This window comes from Heloderma suspectum, chromosome 1 (assembly GCF_057233095.1).
Source record: "Heloderma suspectum isolate Gila_16-S chromosome 1, 16-S_ref, whole genome shotgun sequence".
NCBI classification, from domain to species: Eukaryota; Metazoa; Chordata; class Lepidosauria; order Squamata; family Helodermatidae; genus Heloderma; species Heloderma suspectum.
The window spans coordinates 180,740,097-180,759,512 of record NC_139458.1 but is presented as its reverse complement, the minus strand read 5'-3'; the positions used below and the strand labels follow the sequence as shown (position 1 = coordinate 180,759,512).

The 19,416-nt window shown below is 42.0% G+C and overlaps 1 protein-coding gene across 1 annotated transcript in view; it reads left to right on the top strand.

Annotated features, from left to right (window-relative positions):
* The window catches only part of KCNH7 (potassium voltage-gated channel subfamily H member 7), a 430,246-nt gene extending 424,452 nt beyond the window's left edge, over positions 1–5,794 (top strand). Inside the window, exons 15-16 of the mRNA XM_084811821.1 lie at positions 4,811–5,000; positions 5,490–5,794. Of these exons, the coding sequence (XP_084667947.1) occupies positions 4,811–5,000; positions 5,490–5,756 (457 nt within the window). The 3' untranslated portion in view covers positions 5,757–5,794. The remainder of the gene's footprint in view (positions 1–4,810; positions 5,001–5,489) is intronic.
* Positions 5,795–19,416: the final 13,622 nt, after the last annotated feature.

The window sequence follows — 19,416 nt, the reverse complement described above, 5'->3', positions numbered from 1 at the left end:
ATTAGTTAATGTGAGTTTTTTAAAATCTCCCTTAAAAAAAGGTGAAGAATGCACAAATCCCCCCAAATCTGCACTTTCATGGTTTAAGGGAGGAAATGCACATTTTTGGATGATGTTTTTGTATAACTAAATTTGTGTACGATTACGGGAAGTTAAAAATGGTCTGCAAGTCCACAGAATCTGTGCAACTCAGAAAAAGTCAGTCTGCTGCAGAATCTGTCAGTCGGACTCATAGGAATTTGAACTCATTTGGAGAAAATCCCTGTTCTCCAGCTACCACGGTACAATCCTGTATACTAAAAGAGAACTCTTTCACCGAGGGTGGATCCTTATTTGGCCAAGACAGCACCCTCCACGCACAAGAGGAAGGGTATCAGCAGGCTGAGGGAAACCCCAATTTTGCAGCAGTACAAAAAAAAAAAGTTTATAAAAAGAAACTCTACGTGGGGAGTGAGGGAAAAGAAACCCTCAAAACAGTCCAAAGATGATGGAGCCTATTCAGTGAGCAAAGCATGCTGACTGACTGTTGAGAAGCAGAAGGGAAGGGGGGGTGGAAAATGGTGGAAGAGGGATAGAGTATCCTAGAAGATGGCATGTCTAGCTGGCTGGAACCCTGAACAAAACTGTAGTGTTTTGTTCTGTCTCGTGACTAAGCATGTTTTTCTCTTATCTTTTAAGGCAGGGGTAGGCAATCTGGTGCCCTCCACATGTTTTGGATTAAACTCCCATAAGCACCAGCCAGTGATCAGGGGTTTGGGGGAGTTGTGGTCCAGGATATCTGGAATGGAGGGTACCAAGTTGCCTATCCTTGTTTTTTTTTGTTTTTTTAATATATTTTTATTTATTTTATCTTTATAAATGAAATAAACAATACCAAAATTACCAACAACCTGATCAATACTACAATTTCCCAACAGTACAATATTCTGATGAGGACACCACAATAACAAAGAGAGAAGGAAAAAGAAAAAAAGAAAGGAAAGGGGAGGGGAGGGGAGGGGAGGGGAGGAGAAAAGGAAGTGAAGAAAAAAGAAGATTCTTTCCCCTTCCCTCCCCCTCTCCCTCCCCTTTAAAGAATTAAGTTTAAACTCCAATACCCCCCAGCCTCCGATGCCATTCTATTTTTAAAAACTATATCTATAACCTTAACAATCTTGCAGTTTAATAAACAACCTTATATTTCAATATCATATCATCAATCTTATATCAAAGAAACAGGTCTACAATTCATTCCCAGAAGCCTATATTAATATTAATAATAATAATAATAATAAATATATAGTGTTGTATAATAATATAACTTAATATAAACCTTCAACAGTCAGTAATATATTTTATACTAGATATCTATTTTGAAATAAAAAATATAAAAAAAAGCAAGAAAAAATGAAAGATGAAAGAGAGTAAAGGAATATATGTATAATCATTTATCTTCTGAGCTAGCCTGGATCATGTAGACTAAACACAAACAGTTAACAAAGCTTGTTTAAAGATTCCAGTTCATGGAGTTGTAACTGAATTCTCACGCATTTTTACGTTCAGCCATGCCTCCGCCATTTCATGATTTTGAAACTTCTTCATCTGACCTTCAGACACAATACAAAGTGTAGCAGGATATTTTAAGTAATATTGTAAGTTCATTTGTTTTACCATATTTTTTGCTTTGATGAATTGCCTTCTTTTATTCGCCACCTCTTTGATGTAGTCTGGAAATAACATAACTTTATCTTGTTTCCAGGAAAGGCTTCCACCCTCTCTTGCCAAACGCAGGATATAATTCTTTGTGGAGACTTTTGCAAATTGGACTGTGATCGTGTAATCAGTCCCTTTAGCATTTGGCACACGAAATGCCTGCTCAATATCAAGTAAATAATCAGATGGGATAGGGAGTATCTCATGCAAAAGTTTATCCACAAAAATAGGCAATTTTACATCATTAGACAGATTTTTAATCCCAATAATACGTACATTGGATCTCTCGTGAAAGCCTCCAATTGAGAAATTCTATCAGAAGCATTTTTAAAACAAATTTGTGTCGTAGTTTCATTTCATTGAATTTTGGATTAAATCCAACCTTTTGGCTTGCTCCGTAAATTGCGAAGATAAAGTCTTTATCAGAGTAAATAATTCCCCTATATCTTCTGTTCTCAAAACTTTTGACACATGGAGTGTGGGGGCAGTTGATGCCAGCTCCTTTCTTCTCCTCGGTGCAGACATGTTTCAAACAGATCTTACAGTTCCTCAGATGTTCTCAAATATTGTTAACGTTTCTTAAATCATCCCTCAGAAGTTGTTGATATTTCTTAAAGCATATATTATTATGGAACACGTCAGCCCTGTTTTCTCCTATGAAATAGGAGTCTCAGTACAGCTTTTTGCATTGGTAAAGCTCTGGGGAGATAATCCTGGAATCCAGATCCCCCCACTGTCTCGTGGAGGATACTTTTCTCCAAGATGTTATCCAGAGCTGCCTTGCCCCCCCCCCTTTAATTCCAGGGGGGAGATGAAAAAGTTTTTCAACCTTTTAAAAAGCTGTTTGAGAAAGCTCCCACGGGAGAACCCATGGGGAAGCTGCCAGAGCGACATCGGTTCCAACCCAAAGTTTCTGTATATCTCGCCTATCCTTGTTTTAAGGTGTTAACGGTCAGTTACAACCAGAGCATTTTGGTCATTTTCACTGATACTTAAAAAGACATGCTATACTCCTCCCACAATCATACTTACAAAGTATCTCACAGAGGCAGCCCTTTCTGAAGCAAGACTAATGGTTGCTTAGGAAACAGCACTGAAATCTTCTGGAACTGATTTGTAGAAAATGACAGGCTCAGGCACAGGGGGAGGTCTACCCAAATGCAAGCCTATTTCACCATGTTCTTGGGGCCTTTTTGCAAGCTAACAAGGCTCAATAGCCAGTATCTGTTCTGGAGTTTGTTACTATTAACAAGATTGTTTGGGAAAGGTATTAATCCAGTATCACTATGTATCAGCCAGCAAGGTTTAGAAGTGCTAACTAGGCCTAACCTGTTCTTGACATACCTTTTCTTCTCAAATTCTCTGAGAGTTTGATCAGGCTTAGCTGTGGCAAGTGATAGGAATTTCCTAGCCCATTTTATATATGTATATATTTTATTGCCTATTTGGGCACATTAACAGTGCAATCCTGTGCATGCCTACTCAGATGTCAGTCACATTGTGTTCAATGGGGCTTACCCTAGGAATGCAGCCTCAAAAAGGATTGTGCAGTGTTTTGAAGCTGTTTAACAACAATGATTAGGCCCCTAGATGTGGGCTTATTCACCCTACGGTTACTCTTAAGTCCCTCATAATAAGGGAGTTCAGTCTTCAGTCCCTCATAATAAGCTGTCTGTGCTAAAGGGGAGTTGGCTCTAAGGCTGAAATTTCAAATCTTATTCCCTATCCAAGACTTTGATCCCCAAAATGGTTGCAAAATAATTTGTACCTCTGTTCTAGGCAGCATCTATTTTACAGTGTAATCCTATGCATGTTGAAACAGAAAAAAGTCCTACAACTCCCAGCACACCCCAGACAGCCATCCTGGCTTGGGAATGCTGGGAGTTGTACGATGTTTTTTGGTCTAAACATGCATAGGATTGCACCCTTAAAGCCTGTAATACAGAGTTATGTGCGAGTTCTAACATGAACAGGGATGTTCCACAGAAACATGACCAGATTTCCCAGCTCACTATGATTGATGTTCCATTCACACACCAGGAGGCACATAGACTGAAGGAAGGGGGAAGCTTCTACATACATGGGATCTATGCATGCAATACAGCTCCTCTTGTGTGTACAATTAACCACTGGATTCTGGGACAGATCTTTGGCTGTACCCCATCATAGGAAGAGATAATACTGAAGGTTTTGTGCAACACGTCCCTGCGCTTCTACTCTGGGAACATAAAAACACAAGTGGGTGCTGCCTCAGTGGGTCCAGGTTTCTGTTTATAAAGGAATTGCTTCCTAGAAGCTTCCAGGACCACACATCTTGTCCTCATGTGCCCGATCTCGTGTGATCTCAGAAGCTAAGCAGGGCCAGCCCTTGTTAGTACTTGGATGGGAGACCACCTGGGAATCAGGCTTCCTGCATTGAGCAGGGGGTTGGACTCGATGGTCTTGTAGGCCCTTTCCAGCCCTTTGATTCTATGATTGTCTAAGTCCTGTGGAGGCTGGGTAATGCTCACTCTAAAAAAAAGAAAGAAAATTCTACTTAAAAATATATATACTTAAAAAAATGTAGTACTTCTGAAAACGATCTGTAGAAAGTAATGAAAATTACATGCAATATGGCCACAATCACACAGACACTAAGCCAGCATTCTGGGGAGCTCCATGCTGGTGCCCACAGTCCATTCACTTCCATATGCCTCCTTCTGCTAGCACAAGTGGCTAAACAAAGCAGAAATGGTTTGTTTAGCATGTTGTCCCAATGCAGAATCCTGGCTTGTTGCTCCCCAAAAAGCCAGGATTTGTAAGCCATGGTTCATAATCCTGGCTGGTAAAGGGTGCAACAAGCCAGGGTCCCAGGTTTTGCAGACAGGCTAAAGCAACCATTTCTGGTTTGCTGCTCACACTAGTGGGAGAAGCCAAGTAGGAGTGAACAGCTTGTTCACATTACGCTGGGATTCCCCGCAATCCCGGCTTACTGTTCTGTGAAAATGCAGCCAATGTCAATGTTTGTTCCTGTTGAGAACACTGTTCACTACTGTTTGTGCAAGTTATGATTTCCATTGTCTTGTCAAGCTTTCTCATTCCTGCCAACATACTTATGGATTGCTTGTTCCTTTCCCAGGCTTGAATCCCAAATGACTGCTGACATTCAAACCATCCTACAGCTGCTGCAGAGACAATCAGCACTCATCCCACCTGCCTACAGCGTGGTGACCGCAAGTGCAGATTATCAGAAGCCAGCTGTCCGCATAGTGCAAAGTCTTCATCCCGTAGCATCTATTAAAACAGATAGAAGCTTCAGTCCTTCACAGGTATGATTCTGTGAACACGTATGCAAATATCCATGGCTTATTAAGCCATCTCCTTTTGTGGGCAAGAGTACACTTCAGCATATATATCCATATAAGAACAGGAGAAGAGCCCTGCAGGATCAGACCAAAGGCCTACCTAGTCCAGCATCCTGTCTCCCACAGTGACCAACCAGATGCCTCTAGGAAGCCCACAAGCAGGACATGAGGACAATGGTCTTATCCCACCGTTGTCCCAGCAACTGATACTGAGAGGCATAGTGCCTGTGAAGCTGGAGGTAGCATCTAGCCATTCGGGCTACAGCCACTGATAGCCTTATCCTCCATGAATTCGCCTGCATCCATTGACGCAGCCCATGAAGGTGTATGTGTATATGGCAACAATATGGAAGGCCCCCGCACCTAGGACTCCTGTTTTTAATTTTTCCATAGAAATCAGTTCCTAAGATATTCTTCAAAACTAACCATTGTCATTTTGTTTCATTTTCTCAGTGTCCTGAATTCCTAGACCTTGAAAAATCAAAACTGAAATCCAAAGAATCTCTCTCAAGTGGAGTGCATCTTAATACAGCCTCAGAAGACAACCTGGCAACATTTTTGGAACAGGAGCATGACCAGTCTTTAGAGCTACCCCCACAACATTGTAAGACTTACCTCCACCCAATTAGACACCCATCCTTGCCTGATTCTTCCCTAAGCACTATAGGAATCTTGGGTCTCCATAGGCATGTTTCTGATCCTGGTCTTCCTGGGAAATAACCCTTTTGTACTCTTACATCACCTAAAATGTAAGTGCTTTTAATGGCTGGGTTTTTTCCTTTTTTCTTTTTTTTGTATTTAAATCCTCTATACTTGACTCAGGGGCTACAAGGATATACCATTATATGCAAAAGTACTGTATATTTTCCTAACTTTGTAGCTTGTAAGGCAAAGTTAACCAGTAACAATGTAAATATATAAATATATAGATATATATATATATATAAAACTAACAAACTGTATGTTCCAAATATAAAACTGCCAGCATTCTCAAGGCACCTTATATTTTTTAATTTTTTTAAAGCACCTGCATGTTTGGAAATGATTACAGTGCTGTTGCATGGAGATTACTATTTACTGTTTTCAATGAAATCCTATTTTATTGCGGATATGCCTTCAAAAAATGATGATGATGATGGTGGTCCACACAGAGATGACTTGTTTTTCTTGAGCTACTCGCAGTTCAGGTGAAACTTTCTTCCAGTTAACCTTTTGATAACGACACAATTACCCTTCTGGCATTGAGCTTTTTACAGTCAACCCAGCCATTCTGTGGCTTTGGGAAAGACTACAGTAGCTGAGTCCTCTGGATTTGAAAGTCATTCATGTAAAACACCATTAGCAAACAGATCACTTTGTGTTTGGGGGCAGGCAGCTTGAGCAATTGGGCTGCACAATGGAAAGCATCGTCAGTGGCTTGCATCCACATCAGCTGGATCATTTATTTATTTTTAAATTATTTTTTTAATTAAAACCTCATCATAGCTATAAGCTGCCACCGTACAAAGGCAGTTAGCTGTCAAGTCCCTCTAACATAATCAAATGCAATAAATTTAATTTCTACATAATACAGAAGACTTTGTTCTTTTTGTTCAGTGCAAACAATGAAAAAAGCTGGGTAATGAAGGCGTTTTCTTCTGATAAAGGTCACAGTTGTGGTTTGAGATCTCTCTTCTCATCTGCTAGCCCCTACACATATACACGCATACGCAGGCTCAACATGGGTTAGTTTGAACTTTAGGGCATTCTGACACAAAAGCACCAAGTAAGACATTTATTCAAATGTGTTAATTCGCTGTGTGTTAAATTTAGTTCCTTCAGTGGCCTGGTTCGCATGGCCTGATTCGCAATGGGTTCACAGCCCATTGCGGCTTGATTTACCTGCGGGGGCTAATTTACCTCCAGGCGCCTGGCACAACACAACACCCCCCACAGGTTGATGAAGCCACAGTGGGCTGTCAGGCCATGCGAAGCAGGTCAGTGAGTGTTGTATAATGGGTGGGCTTGATCAATTCTACATGGTGTAGTGCCCCCTCAGTGAGTGGTCACCATAGGGCTCACTAGAGCCCAGTCATCCCCTGGTCCCCCGCTGCCATTTCCCTTAGTGCACACCCAAATGTAAGCATGTGCATGTAGGCTGGCTGCTTATGGAGTCCCCAAAAAGAGGAACTGCATCACTAAAAAAGAGGACAAAAGAGGACATTGACTTACATAATATTTGCATATGCTAGTTTATACATATAGATGCAAACTTAGAAATTATTATAATTTGAGTAGACATATAATACATCTCGCCATAGTTTAGAAAACTGTGACCAGGTGACCTGTGTGCTGCACTGCTGTCCAAGTGCTGTGGATGAGGAACTTCAAGGCCCAGCTCTCCCTTCTGGTGGTTCTTATCTTTATACTGGACAGTCCTTCAACTAATGGATGTCTTCAAAATAGAGGACTGGCAGCCCTTCAGACAGAGGACTGTCCTATGTTAAAGAAAACACATGGCCACCTTACGCACATGTACAATGAGCTGGGTCATTACAGGGACCAGAAGGTCTGGACATGCTTTATCTCCATCCACCCCTCCGTCTTGGCCCTGGTGCAAGTTCCTTGAGCTCAGCGCCCACTGCAGCAAGGTGAGGGTGGGAGGAAAGGAACAGGCCTCTATCGAGCCCTGTGGTGATCCCTTCATACAAAGGCACTGTATCTAGGGTGGGGCGCGCCCAAGGTCCGGAATGGTGCTTATTCAGGGGTTCCTCAGACACATACTGAAGCAACACCATTGACTGAAGTAAACTGAGTAAAGGAAAACCTTCCCAAATAACACTTAAGTGTTCTTAAGTTAGTATTCAGATAAGTGATCTTCAGAGAGCTAATTGAATATGAAAGCACCCTAAAATATATGTCTATATAATATGGGTGTATGAACATATATGTCCTTATATGCATTATAAGCACAAGGGGTCTTTTATCACATACACATTCATACATACACATACACACACACACGTGTGTGTCTGACTGAGTGCATATATAAATATATGTATATATGCAAATTCACTTTCAAGTACAGCCATAAACTTTATTACAAACCAAGGGAGCTTAACTGGTGTCCAAAGCTGACTTTACTAGAATAAGTTGATCAAAGGTCCTTAGGCTTTAAATACAGTATACACTGCGTATAAATAGTGCTTTGTGAATGCCTAGATTTAATCTTATTAAAATATTATACTGCTTCAAAAGTTGTGTTTGCTTGAGAAGGGAACTGACCTTTTTCACCGTGATCTTTGCTTAACTAAAAACAGCCAGATGATTTTCTAAACTTAAACAAAAGCTTTAAGGTGGAAATTCATCAAGAGTGATACAAGTCAGTTGGTTTCTGTAGGTCAGTGATGTGTTGTCTAGAAGACAGCAAACAAAAACAGGGGATGCAGTAACACTAGGAAAGATGCAAGAAGCAAGACAAGTATGGTGCAATTATTACATAATAGGTAATACAATGTATTGTATCAATCATGCATGCGCATGAATAGCATTCCCAGCTTTTCTATTGATTCATGTTAAAGCTTTTTTTAAATAATTTGAAAGTTTAATGGCATGGCCATCGTGTGTGTGTGTGTGTGTGTATTCTGTATAGTGCCTTGCATTAGTATTTACCCCCCTTTGACTTTCCACATTTTGTTGTGTTACAACATGGAATTAAAGTGGATGTAATTAGGATTTCTTGTCACTGATCTACACAAAATAGTCCATAATGTCGAAGTGGGGGGAAAATCTACATACTTCAAAATTTACAAAAAAATTAAATTTACAAAAAATCTAAATACTTACATAGCCTATCACGGCTGACTGCAAGCATGCAAATGGCGGCTGCTACGACGGCCGCCATTTGCGGCCGCAGCAGCCTGGCAGCGGCCAGCCAGGAGACCAGCCAAAGCCGCCACATGAGACGTTGCCGGCAGAGATGCCGCTGCTGCATCCGCCACCAGGTAAGCTCCGTCCCGGGGGGATTCCGCCACGGATTCAAGGGGGCCAGATTCTAAAGAATCTGGCCTCACTGGAGTCCGTGGCAGAATTCTCTGACATCCCTACACGGGACACTCTTATGGTGATGTGTGCACAAACTTTTTGAGGTCCACTATGATCAATAGAAGGTATGCCAGTTAGAGGCAGCACTTTGCTCAGCATTGCTATGGAGGAGTTTGAAAGATTAACTGTGACAGGGAAATGTCACCATAAGGTGACAATGTTTTTCCCACTATTCATCTGTGGTTACTTAGTCCCATAAATGTGCTCCAGTATATGAAATCAAGTTCCGGGGTTTATGAAGTGCCAACAATAGAAAACTACTGTTGCATTTCATATGGTTGATCTCAATTTCACAGATGGAGAGTGCATTTATAACCACAAAGGAATTATCTGTCAAAACTGATAGCATGAATTTACTCTGGGACAAAAGCGGCAAATCACTTTAGATTTCTGAAAGAGCTTGACAAGTGGACATTTTGGTTACGTAGTTTAAGCTGATGTGAAAATTACGTTCCTAAACTTTTAAACTGATGCAAAAATGTGCATCTCTTCATGTGTATCAACACAACCATCTGCCTTTCTCTCGTTTTCTGTCAGCATCAGGTTATAGTTCAATTAAAATATGCAGTGCCAGCTGCAGGTTTTGGAGGGCCCACCAAAGGGCGTGCATTTGTCTAGAAACATGGTCATAGCCACAACTCTGGTCCCTTTCCAATGTCTCAACTACACCCTTCCCTCTAGCCCTTAGAAGCTCCCTCCTCCTTTCCAAAGCCCCAAACTGGTCCTGACCCAGCTTTCCCTCTCTTGGCTTGTGCTTCTTCCACACCTACTTTTCTAGGCCTACTGCTTCCTCCATCTCTTTTTCCCAGAAAGAAACTCTTCCTTTCAGTCTTAGTCAGAACTACGAGTTTGTATATGTGCAGCTTGGTATGTGTGTGTGTAGGGGGGGGGGGGCTGGCCTACTGGCTTCTAATGTTACAAAGGCAGGGCTCCCCAATCCTTTTTGGTCAGTGGACACATTTGGAATTGTGAGAGAAGGTCATGGGCACTCTCATAAAATGGCTGCCATTGAGGGCACGGCCAGTCACAAAACACTCATTTCCCAGAACACAAACTGGTAAGGCTAAAAGAAAAGTAACTTTCCCAAGAATGTAAGTAAAGGCAGAGGGGGGGTGGTCTGAGGTCCAAAATACGAAGCCACTCTTTTGAACTCAAATATAGTGCTGGACAGCAGCCCTTCACTTCGTAGCGTGCCAGTTTCTCCGTTTATATATAAGCACGGAATGAGCACCAGGTTGGAGACCCCAGCATGTCAAAAGCATCAAGGCTGCATACTGCATCAGAGGGAGAAACACAAGAAGTTGCCTTTCAGTGAGTCAGACCGTTGGCCCATTTAGCTCAGTATGGTGTACAACATGGGTGGGGAGAAAGATCTCCAGGTGTTTGAGACGTCAATCCCAGCATTGGCCATGGTGGCTGGGGCTTCTGGGAGTTGCAGACAAAAACATCTGGAGATCTACCTCCTGCCCTCCCCTGGTCTACAGTGACTGGCAGCAGTTCTCCAGATAGGGCGATTGCCCAGCCCTACCTGAATATGCTGTGGATTGAATGTAGGCCGACTACAGCTCTGGGGTGCCCAGCCCACTTTCCCTCTCCACTCAGCTGATTAGCCATCAGCTGCAGGGTGGGGAAACCAGTGCTGTTTTCCATGCTGCTAATAGCAATATGAAAGCTGTGACTTGCATCAGGATCACTAGGACAGGGGAGTTTAAAGCCTCCCCCATAAGCAATTCTGAGCCAGATCACTGTTTCCCCCCTGCTATTAGCTGCAAGGAAACCACTGCCTCTGCATCAGGATTCCTGGGAGAGGGCGAGTTTAAAGCCTCTCTCCCCACCCAGCAATCTCGGTACAGAGTTCCCCATTTCCCCACTGACAATAATAGTGAAGAAATCAACCTGGCACAGAATTGCTGTGGCAGGAAAAGCCTTAACCAGCCCCACTCCCCCAGCAATCCGATTGCCTGATCTCAGCAGGCAGGGAAGGGAGGCTTAACCCTCCACATTGCTGCACATTGAGATGTGAGGGGGTGGGTGGGAGGAGGACATGCATGTGCGCAGGTATGTGCAGCCCTTGATCTGGGACTGGATGTGGCTCCCAGGGCCAAAAAGGTTGCCCACCCCATCCCTTCTACATGCAAACGTTATGTTTTTCCCCTGAACTATAGCCCTCTCCATCTTGCTGTGGTTTCCCCGCTGCTTCCCTCTAGGAACAGGAATATATTTGGGAGCTTTCCACCAAGTAAAGGTCATACACACTCCCCAATCCCATCCTGTCACCTTCCCTTCCCACTCTTCTTTTGAATGGCACCTCTGCACAGCCTGTGACAGCAGCCACTGAAAGGTATTGAGAAATAAACCAGTGAAGAGATCTAATCCTGGTATCAACCTATTGCAACTATATTAACAAAATGTTTGCGCTGCCTCTTGCTAACTTGGTCTTTTCAAACAGATAGAAGGACCCTAGTTAACTGCAGCCTCCATACATTTATTACCACTTATATTCTCAAAAAATAGTTAATTCAATTTGAATACCAACATTTAGATTCTATTCAGTCATACCTAGCTCATTCCCTTCATTTTTATCAATGTTTCAATTCCGCCTCAATTTGGATCCTTCCATCATTGTAATCTGGTGGTCTCCATGAGGCTGTATTTCTAATCAGGGTTGCCAGGTTGCGACCCACAGCTTACACTTTTACCGTTAAAACAGCACGTACAGCCAGAGTATTTACATAGCCTATCACGGCAAAAATTGTGAAGCGAATGGCGGCCGCAGATGCGGCCGCCATTCGCAAAGCAGCGCAAACAGCACCAGGTAGGTGCTCTGTTTCACGTGACTTTTGTGGGGGGGGACGGGGGGGCTTTGTTCCGCCATGGATTTCGGGGGGCCGAACGCACTGGCATTCGGCCTCACTGAGATCCGTGGTGGAATTCTCCGCCATCCCTAGTTTGCTAGCTTGAAGAAGATCTATTAATGGTCATGGATCAGCCTAGCCCTATTGAAAGAGTTCAAAATATTTTATAATGGAATGGATATCTCTATGAAAACCAAGTTTTTTTTTTAAAAAAGATCTATTTAACAAATAACAAAACACTGCTGGCTCATGAAAATGCCAGTTGTTGTGCCATGAAAATAACCTTTTGCATTCTAGTTACACCACATGCCTATTGCAAAACAAATTGCTGTCATACTTTGTTCGTTGCATGGTTTTGGCCAGCTTTGCTTTGGCCATGACCCATTCTTTCTCTCATTCTAAATGCACATATTCCAAAGAAGTCAATGAGAATACTCTGATCACTAGTTTAACTCTATTAAGGACAATAGGGCTGAGATGCTTAATGGGGTTGATTGATCACCACCTGGGTTTCATGTGAGCCCAGGTGTTTCTGTGAAAGCCATCTTTGTTGCTCTCCATAATAAACAAATGCAAACTTTGTCCTCGCAGTTAATTGAATTATTTATTGCTATTCAATCCAGTAGGGCCCAGAAATTGCAAAGAACTCTAAAACATCAGAAAGAAGAAATTATGTTATAAGCAGAGATTTAAAAAGCTGTTTCGTCCTATTACAATTAGGCCGAGGAGCTACACTAGGATTCTACAAATACTACTGCAAATCCCGTGTCACCATGGAGGCTAGTAGTCTGAGAATGATTGGATAAAAATGTTTGCCCATTTTGCTTGAGACCTGAACAACTTTACACTTTAAAAATAAATGTACTACAAATAAAGTGGCAAAGATGAAAACAAAGAAAGATGTTCTTTTTAAAAGGATTGTTTACTATTCCTTGAAGTTTGAGATCAAAAACATGTGATGTAAGATTTTTCTCTTCTCCCTCTGCTGTCCTTTCAGCTCTTTCTCACCTTCTCTTCCTCCTACTCTATCACCAACTGACTTTTATTCAGCCCCTTTCCCAACATTTTGTGCCTGTCTTTTCAGTGGCCCAGCAAAGACCTCACAAAAGTAAGCATTATTACACGTGCATATACAGTGTGTCACATGTTACATTACATGCAGTGTGGGGCATATGCATTAACCTCCCCTTTGTCTCATCCCTTTCCCTTCTCCCTTCCCGAGCTGTTCAAAGCTCAAGCCTTGAACTTTTTCAAAGTTTCAAGATTTTCTGTATGTCTACACTGCTCAAACCTCAGTTTAAACAAAAATGAACAAAATCAGTCTGGTAGATCATGAGTAATAAGCATTACACTACCGTATTCTTATTTAAGATATTGCAAGGGATAAACTAAAACAGGAGATAACACTGTTTAGGTTACAGCAAGTAATAGGTTCCTGATTAACAGTTATCAATGAAAAGTTAATATGTTAGAAATTAAAGGGCCTCAAATTCACAGATCTTCACACCTAGTAATAGGCTATACCAGAAATGTCAGTTGTAGAAGATTCATAGTTCTATGGAGAAAAGGATTATAGGAAGTGCTGCTTGTCAAATAGTATATGAGATGTGTAAAAGCTACACCAGATGAAATTCCCTTTTGTACACAACTACTGAAGGCACAGGAAGTCTTTTGCATCTGGTTAACCTAACTGCATACATACTGCACCAGGGACTGGTTGTATGTCACCTAACTATATTTGGCATGGTCAGCTGTGGCTGCAAGGTCCACCTATAACACTGTCAAGACTTGCCTGTGCCAACCGCTAGTTAGTTGATATTTATTTATTTATTTCATTTCTATACCGCCCTATAGCCGAAGCTCTCTGGGCGGTTCACAAAAATTAAAACCAAACGGCACACAATAAAACAATTTAAAATATATAGAACATTAAAACCACAATATAACAATACAACCACAATAAAACCTAGCAGCACTGCAGGAATTTAAAATACAGATTTAAAACAGCAAAGCTAAAAGTCTAGAAAGCAAAAATGCTAAAATGCCTGGGAAAATAAAAAGGTCTTCACCTGGTGCCGAAAGGAATACAATGTAGGTGCCAGGCGAACCTCACTAGGGAGCTCATTCCAGAGCCGGGGTGCCACAACAGAAAAAGCCCTCCTCCTAGTAGCCACCTGCCTCACTTCCTTTGGCAGGGGCTCACGGAGAAGGGCCACTGAGGAAGATCTTAAGATCCGGGCAGGCATATATGGGGGGAGGCGATCCTTCAGGTAACCTGGCCCCAAGCCGTTAAGGGCTTTGAATACCAGCACTTTAAATTGGGCCTGGAAATGGACTGGCAGCCAGCGCAGCTGAAAAAGTAGTGGTGTAATATGAGCTCGCTGGCCAGTTCCTGTTAACAATCTTGCTGCCCTGTTTTGGACCAGCTGAAGTTTCCAGACCATTTCCAAAGGCAGCCCCACGTATAACGCATTGCAGTAATCCAGACGAGAAGTTATCAGAGCATGGGTAACTGTAGCTAGGCTATCTCTGTCCAGATAAGGGCGTAGTTGGTATACTAGCCTAAGCTGATTAAAAAGTGCTCCGTGCCACTGAGTTCACCTGTGCCTCAAGTGACAGTTCTGGGTCCAAGAGCACCCCCAAACTACGAACCTGATCCTTTAGGGGGAGTGCAACCCCCTCCAGAACAGGTTGAATATCACCTAGCCAGGCAGACAAACCACCCACTAACAGTACCTCCGTCTTGTCTGGATTGAGTTTCAGTTTATTGGCCCTCATCCAGTCCATTACCGTGCCCAGGCCCTGATTCAGAACAGCCACTGCCTCACCTGAGTTTGATGAGAAAGAGAGGTAGAGCTGGGTGTCATCTGCATAGTGATGGCACCTCAGCCCATACCTCCGGATAACCTCCCCCAGCGGTTTCATGTAGATGTTAAACAGCATGGGGGATAAAATAGAGCCCTGTGGAACCCCATGGCACAATTGCCATGGCACAGAGCAATAATCCCCCAGCACCACCTTCTGGAGTCGGCCATCCAAGTAGGAGTGGAACCACTGCAGTGCAGTGCCTCCAACTTCAAAGGCTGCCATATATACTGCTGCAGTAATGAGTTAAAAGGTTCCCCTCCCTATACATCAACTTTTTCAAACACACGGATGACATTCCAAAAAGTTAATCACACCTGGAAGCCTATTTTCATCACCCTTGCTGGATCAGGACAATTGTTTTTAACTATTAGAGCTGTAAACTTCCCAACAGCAAAAAAATTTACTAGATTCAAAACAGATTCATATAAATAATTCTAGGAGCAAAAGATCTTCAGTTTATAAGAATTAAGGTGTATATAGATTTACTAATGCTGCTCCTGCCGCCCCCAAAATCTGGAAATGGTAACTTAACTTGCCCACCTTAATGTCCATGTCATAGAAACAGTAAACACGTTAACCTAAGAAGAGCCATGCTGGATAAAACCCTTAGTGGCCAAACAGATGCCTATAGGAAGCCCAAATTAGACATGAATGCAGTAGCACTGTCCCACTTATGTTATGCATGCTGCCTCTGATATAATAGGTAATATATTGCCATCAACATAACACCATCAATATATTGCCACCTAGTAACCACTGATAGTTTTATCCTTCATGCATTTGTCTAATCTGCTTTTAAAGTTGACAGCCATCGCTACATCTTGTGATAGCAGATTCCATAGTTTAACTATGCAGCTTTATTTTCAATTCCTTTCCTAAGGATCTCCAACATGGAATTTTCCTATTCACACCAGCCACACACTGGGTCGATGTTTAAATTGAGCTGTCCACCATAAAGCCAAGATCCCTTTCCTGGTCAGTTACTACCAGCTCAGAACACATCAGTGTATATGTGAAGTTAGGATTTGTTGCCCAAATGTGCATCACTATATACGTGCTTACATTGATTCACATTTGCTGTTTTAATGCCCACTCCTGCACTTTGGAGAGATCCTTCTGGGGCACTTTGCAATTGCTTTTTGTTTTAAGGTGCTTACAACACTCTAGATAATGTGTTGTATGCAAACTTCGCCACCTCACCCCCGCTAACTCCAGATCATTTATGAGCAAGTTAAAAAACACGAGTCCCAGGCATATCTTCGGGGAGCCCCCTTTTACACCCTCCCCCATTGTGAAAACTCACCATTTATTTCTACTCTTTGCTTTCTGTTCTGGAAGAGGACCGCTAATCTCCTAGCTGCTAAATTTGCTCAGGAGTCTTTGGTGAGGGATTTGATCAAAACCCTTTTGAATGCCCAAGTAAACAATGTCTCCTGGATCACCCCAGCCACATCTTTGTTGACACTGAGAACTTTAAAAGATTAGTGAGACAGGACTTACCTTTGCAGAAAGACTTGCATCTTGCAGTGGCTTACAACTTAGCCCCCATGCACACATACTTTCCCTTTGTCTTTCAGGCCTCAATCATATTCTCCTCCAGACTGGGAGGACACTAAAATGATTCCACAAAGACATTTCTGATTTTAAATATTGTGACACCGCTACTGTATTTCAGATGGGGACATATGAGAGAATGCACTTGATTCAACGCCCCCAGAACACTGGAATGTCCTGTTCTTCTCTAAAGAGGATTCCACAGTGCACACATGCCCCACATGGGCAGGCAGAGTAGTGTGCCACCAGGTAGCTTTTGCCTCTTCTGCCCATAATATCCCGAGCATCACTGATGCTCATAAAGCAAAGGAAGGTAATTGATTTAAACTTTAACAGTGAACTTTAAAACTCTGCATCACAACAAATTTTTACCAACCCATAAAGCAGGAGTGGGGAATCTATGCCCCTCTGGGTGTTGGACTACAACTCCCATCATTCCCAACCATTTGGATATGCTGGCTGGGGCTAATGGGATTTGAAATCCAACATCTGGAAGGCCACAGGTTCCCCACCCTTGCCATAAAGGGCAAGACCCCTGAAATATTCTTGAACTTTGAGAGAATCTAAACTAAGAAAGCAAGTCCCAAGTGCACAAAACCCAGGCTGTAAACAGGCGAAAACTATCTCAAAGCAACATTTTGAACTACTGTATCTCAGCCATTTTATTCTTCTTCTGAAACATAGCTTATATGCCTCACCAGGTAGATTCTCTGTGCCAAATTTCAGAAAATCATGCTCATTTTGTAATAGGATTTTCAGTCACTATGACAGTAAAATGCTGTTTGAACCTTCTACTTAAACTAGATACTCCCATAGCTGTATAACTAAAGGACAGTATGATTTTTCTCCACGCTTCAATTACGGCTCATGATAGCAAGGAAGGGCTGATTTGTCCATCTCATTCACATTTCTCCTCTGCAATTATCAAGAACCACCCAATGTCCGATAGCATGGAGATATGCCCACTTTAATTATCTTCAAAAGATTTTGCTTCTACTATAGTCCTACTGGTCACCTTCAGAATTTTAAGAACTTCTAGACTGCTTTCCCATGAAGAATACTTAAAGTCATTCATGGTTTCAATTTAAAAAATCCTCCAGATCAGGGGACTGGGGGGGGGGGGGGGAGGAGTGCAGCATTCTTGTTCCTTCACAACAGAGCTTAGCTCATTTATGTGGGTCATTTGCACTGTGAGCACTTCCCCATAACAGTTCTCTCTATTTACAGGTTAATCTTTAAGCTAGATGGGTCAGACTAGCTAACCTTTTAGTATCTTCCAATTCGTTATATATTTTAGGTCACACTGACTTCCACCATTAGCGTAGACCACAGGATAATTCCAAGGAACACACATGAGACATGCAGGGTTGCAAAAGTAGTTATTTGCTTTTCTGTACATAGCCCATGGACACCTATAACTTTTAGAAATTTTCATATTTGCAGTGGTGAGCACCTTGGCTGGCTTATTATTTGTGATCCTACATTACATAGGACACTTCTCAGCATTTGTTATATTTAATTTTAGGTTACATCATTTCTAACGCCATGTACAAGGAATGGAGATTTGTACACAGACCCTCCCAAATCATCCCACAATGCTCAGGAGATTGCATAGCTTTGTTTAAAACTTGCCTATTAATCAGTAAGGCAGCATCACATGTGAGAAACAGGAAAAGTAGAAAACTGTCTTTGGAAAAAACACAGCACCATGTGAAGTGCATGCTTGTGTTTCACAACTTAGGAACACATGACCCCTATACTTGTAGTATGAAATGGTAGAGTGGGCAAGAGGGCTGTACTACAACTTCTCTCCTTAGTTGTAGATTGGCTCTCAGGCACCTCATAATTCTCAGAGCTATTCCCCCATCCCCATCTCACCTAACGCACTGCACTTTTGCTTGATATGGAAGTCAAGATTTTTTAAAAGATCTGGTAGAACCTACAGAATTGCTACAGTGCTGGAGAACTATCATCTAAAATTTACACAGCCTCGGTATGAAATAATATAAAGCGAGCTCCAAGTTTATTTCCAAACAATTGCCTGGGATGGCACTGAAAATAGTTACTACAAGAGCATTTGTACAGTTAGAACAGTATCCAGTTATTTCATAAGGTACGAAAATCTCTACATAGCAGATTGCAAACCATCTATAGCTATTACTTGACAATTGTGAACAGCAAAATATGCATACGAATAGTGTCAGTGATTTCAGAACTTCAATTTGAAACTGCCAGTATGAGTTACAGGGACTGAAAGATAATGCAAAACATTTTTAATAAAGGAATCCAATATATTTGTGTAATTATATGGGTAGATGCAGAAAAACATAAATAACTGAAGTGTTGTAGGCATACATTACTACTTCCAGACTAAAACCCCATCTTCCTTAGTAGAATAAATTTTTACCACAATAGTCAGGGAAATGGTCCCTTTCAAAGTTTTTGTTGTGAAAGGGCAAACTATGATTTGTGTCTTTGGAAGCTAAGTAATGCATTCTTCTCTTACCAAGTGGGTCAGAGCATACAGCTTTGAATCATGCTATTAAATATGTCAAGGAATGGCAGCAAGTGTAGCACTGCACAAAAAATGCACCCACAAACTATTTTAACTGTGTTAGGCTAGAAAGAACATAGAGGCCACCCAGTTCTGCCTTAAACAGCGACTGCGTAGTGCCTTGTACAGCACAGCTAAACAGGTTAGTGTGCCACACCTGGTATACAAAGAGCCAAGTCCTGTCCTTATTCTACCCACTCACCTCACCCCAAGGGTAGCAGTATCCACACACCTAATTAAGGATGGACTATTTGTTTTATCCACAAGGTATACTGAGGTGCCCTGCACAGAAGCAAATACATTAACAAATTCATTGATTAAAAGGTCTGCAAAGCACCGCAGTTTTGGTTGGAGTAACCAAACCAGAAAACCAAGCAGCTGTAAGACTGGACATCGTTGATTCATTCTACAGCGTGCTATTCTAACGCGAAGTTTCACTGAAATCTACAAATCCGAAGAGATGCAA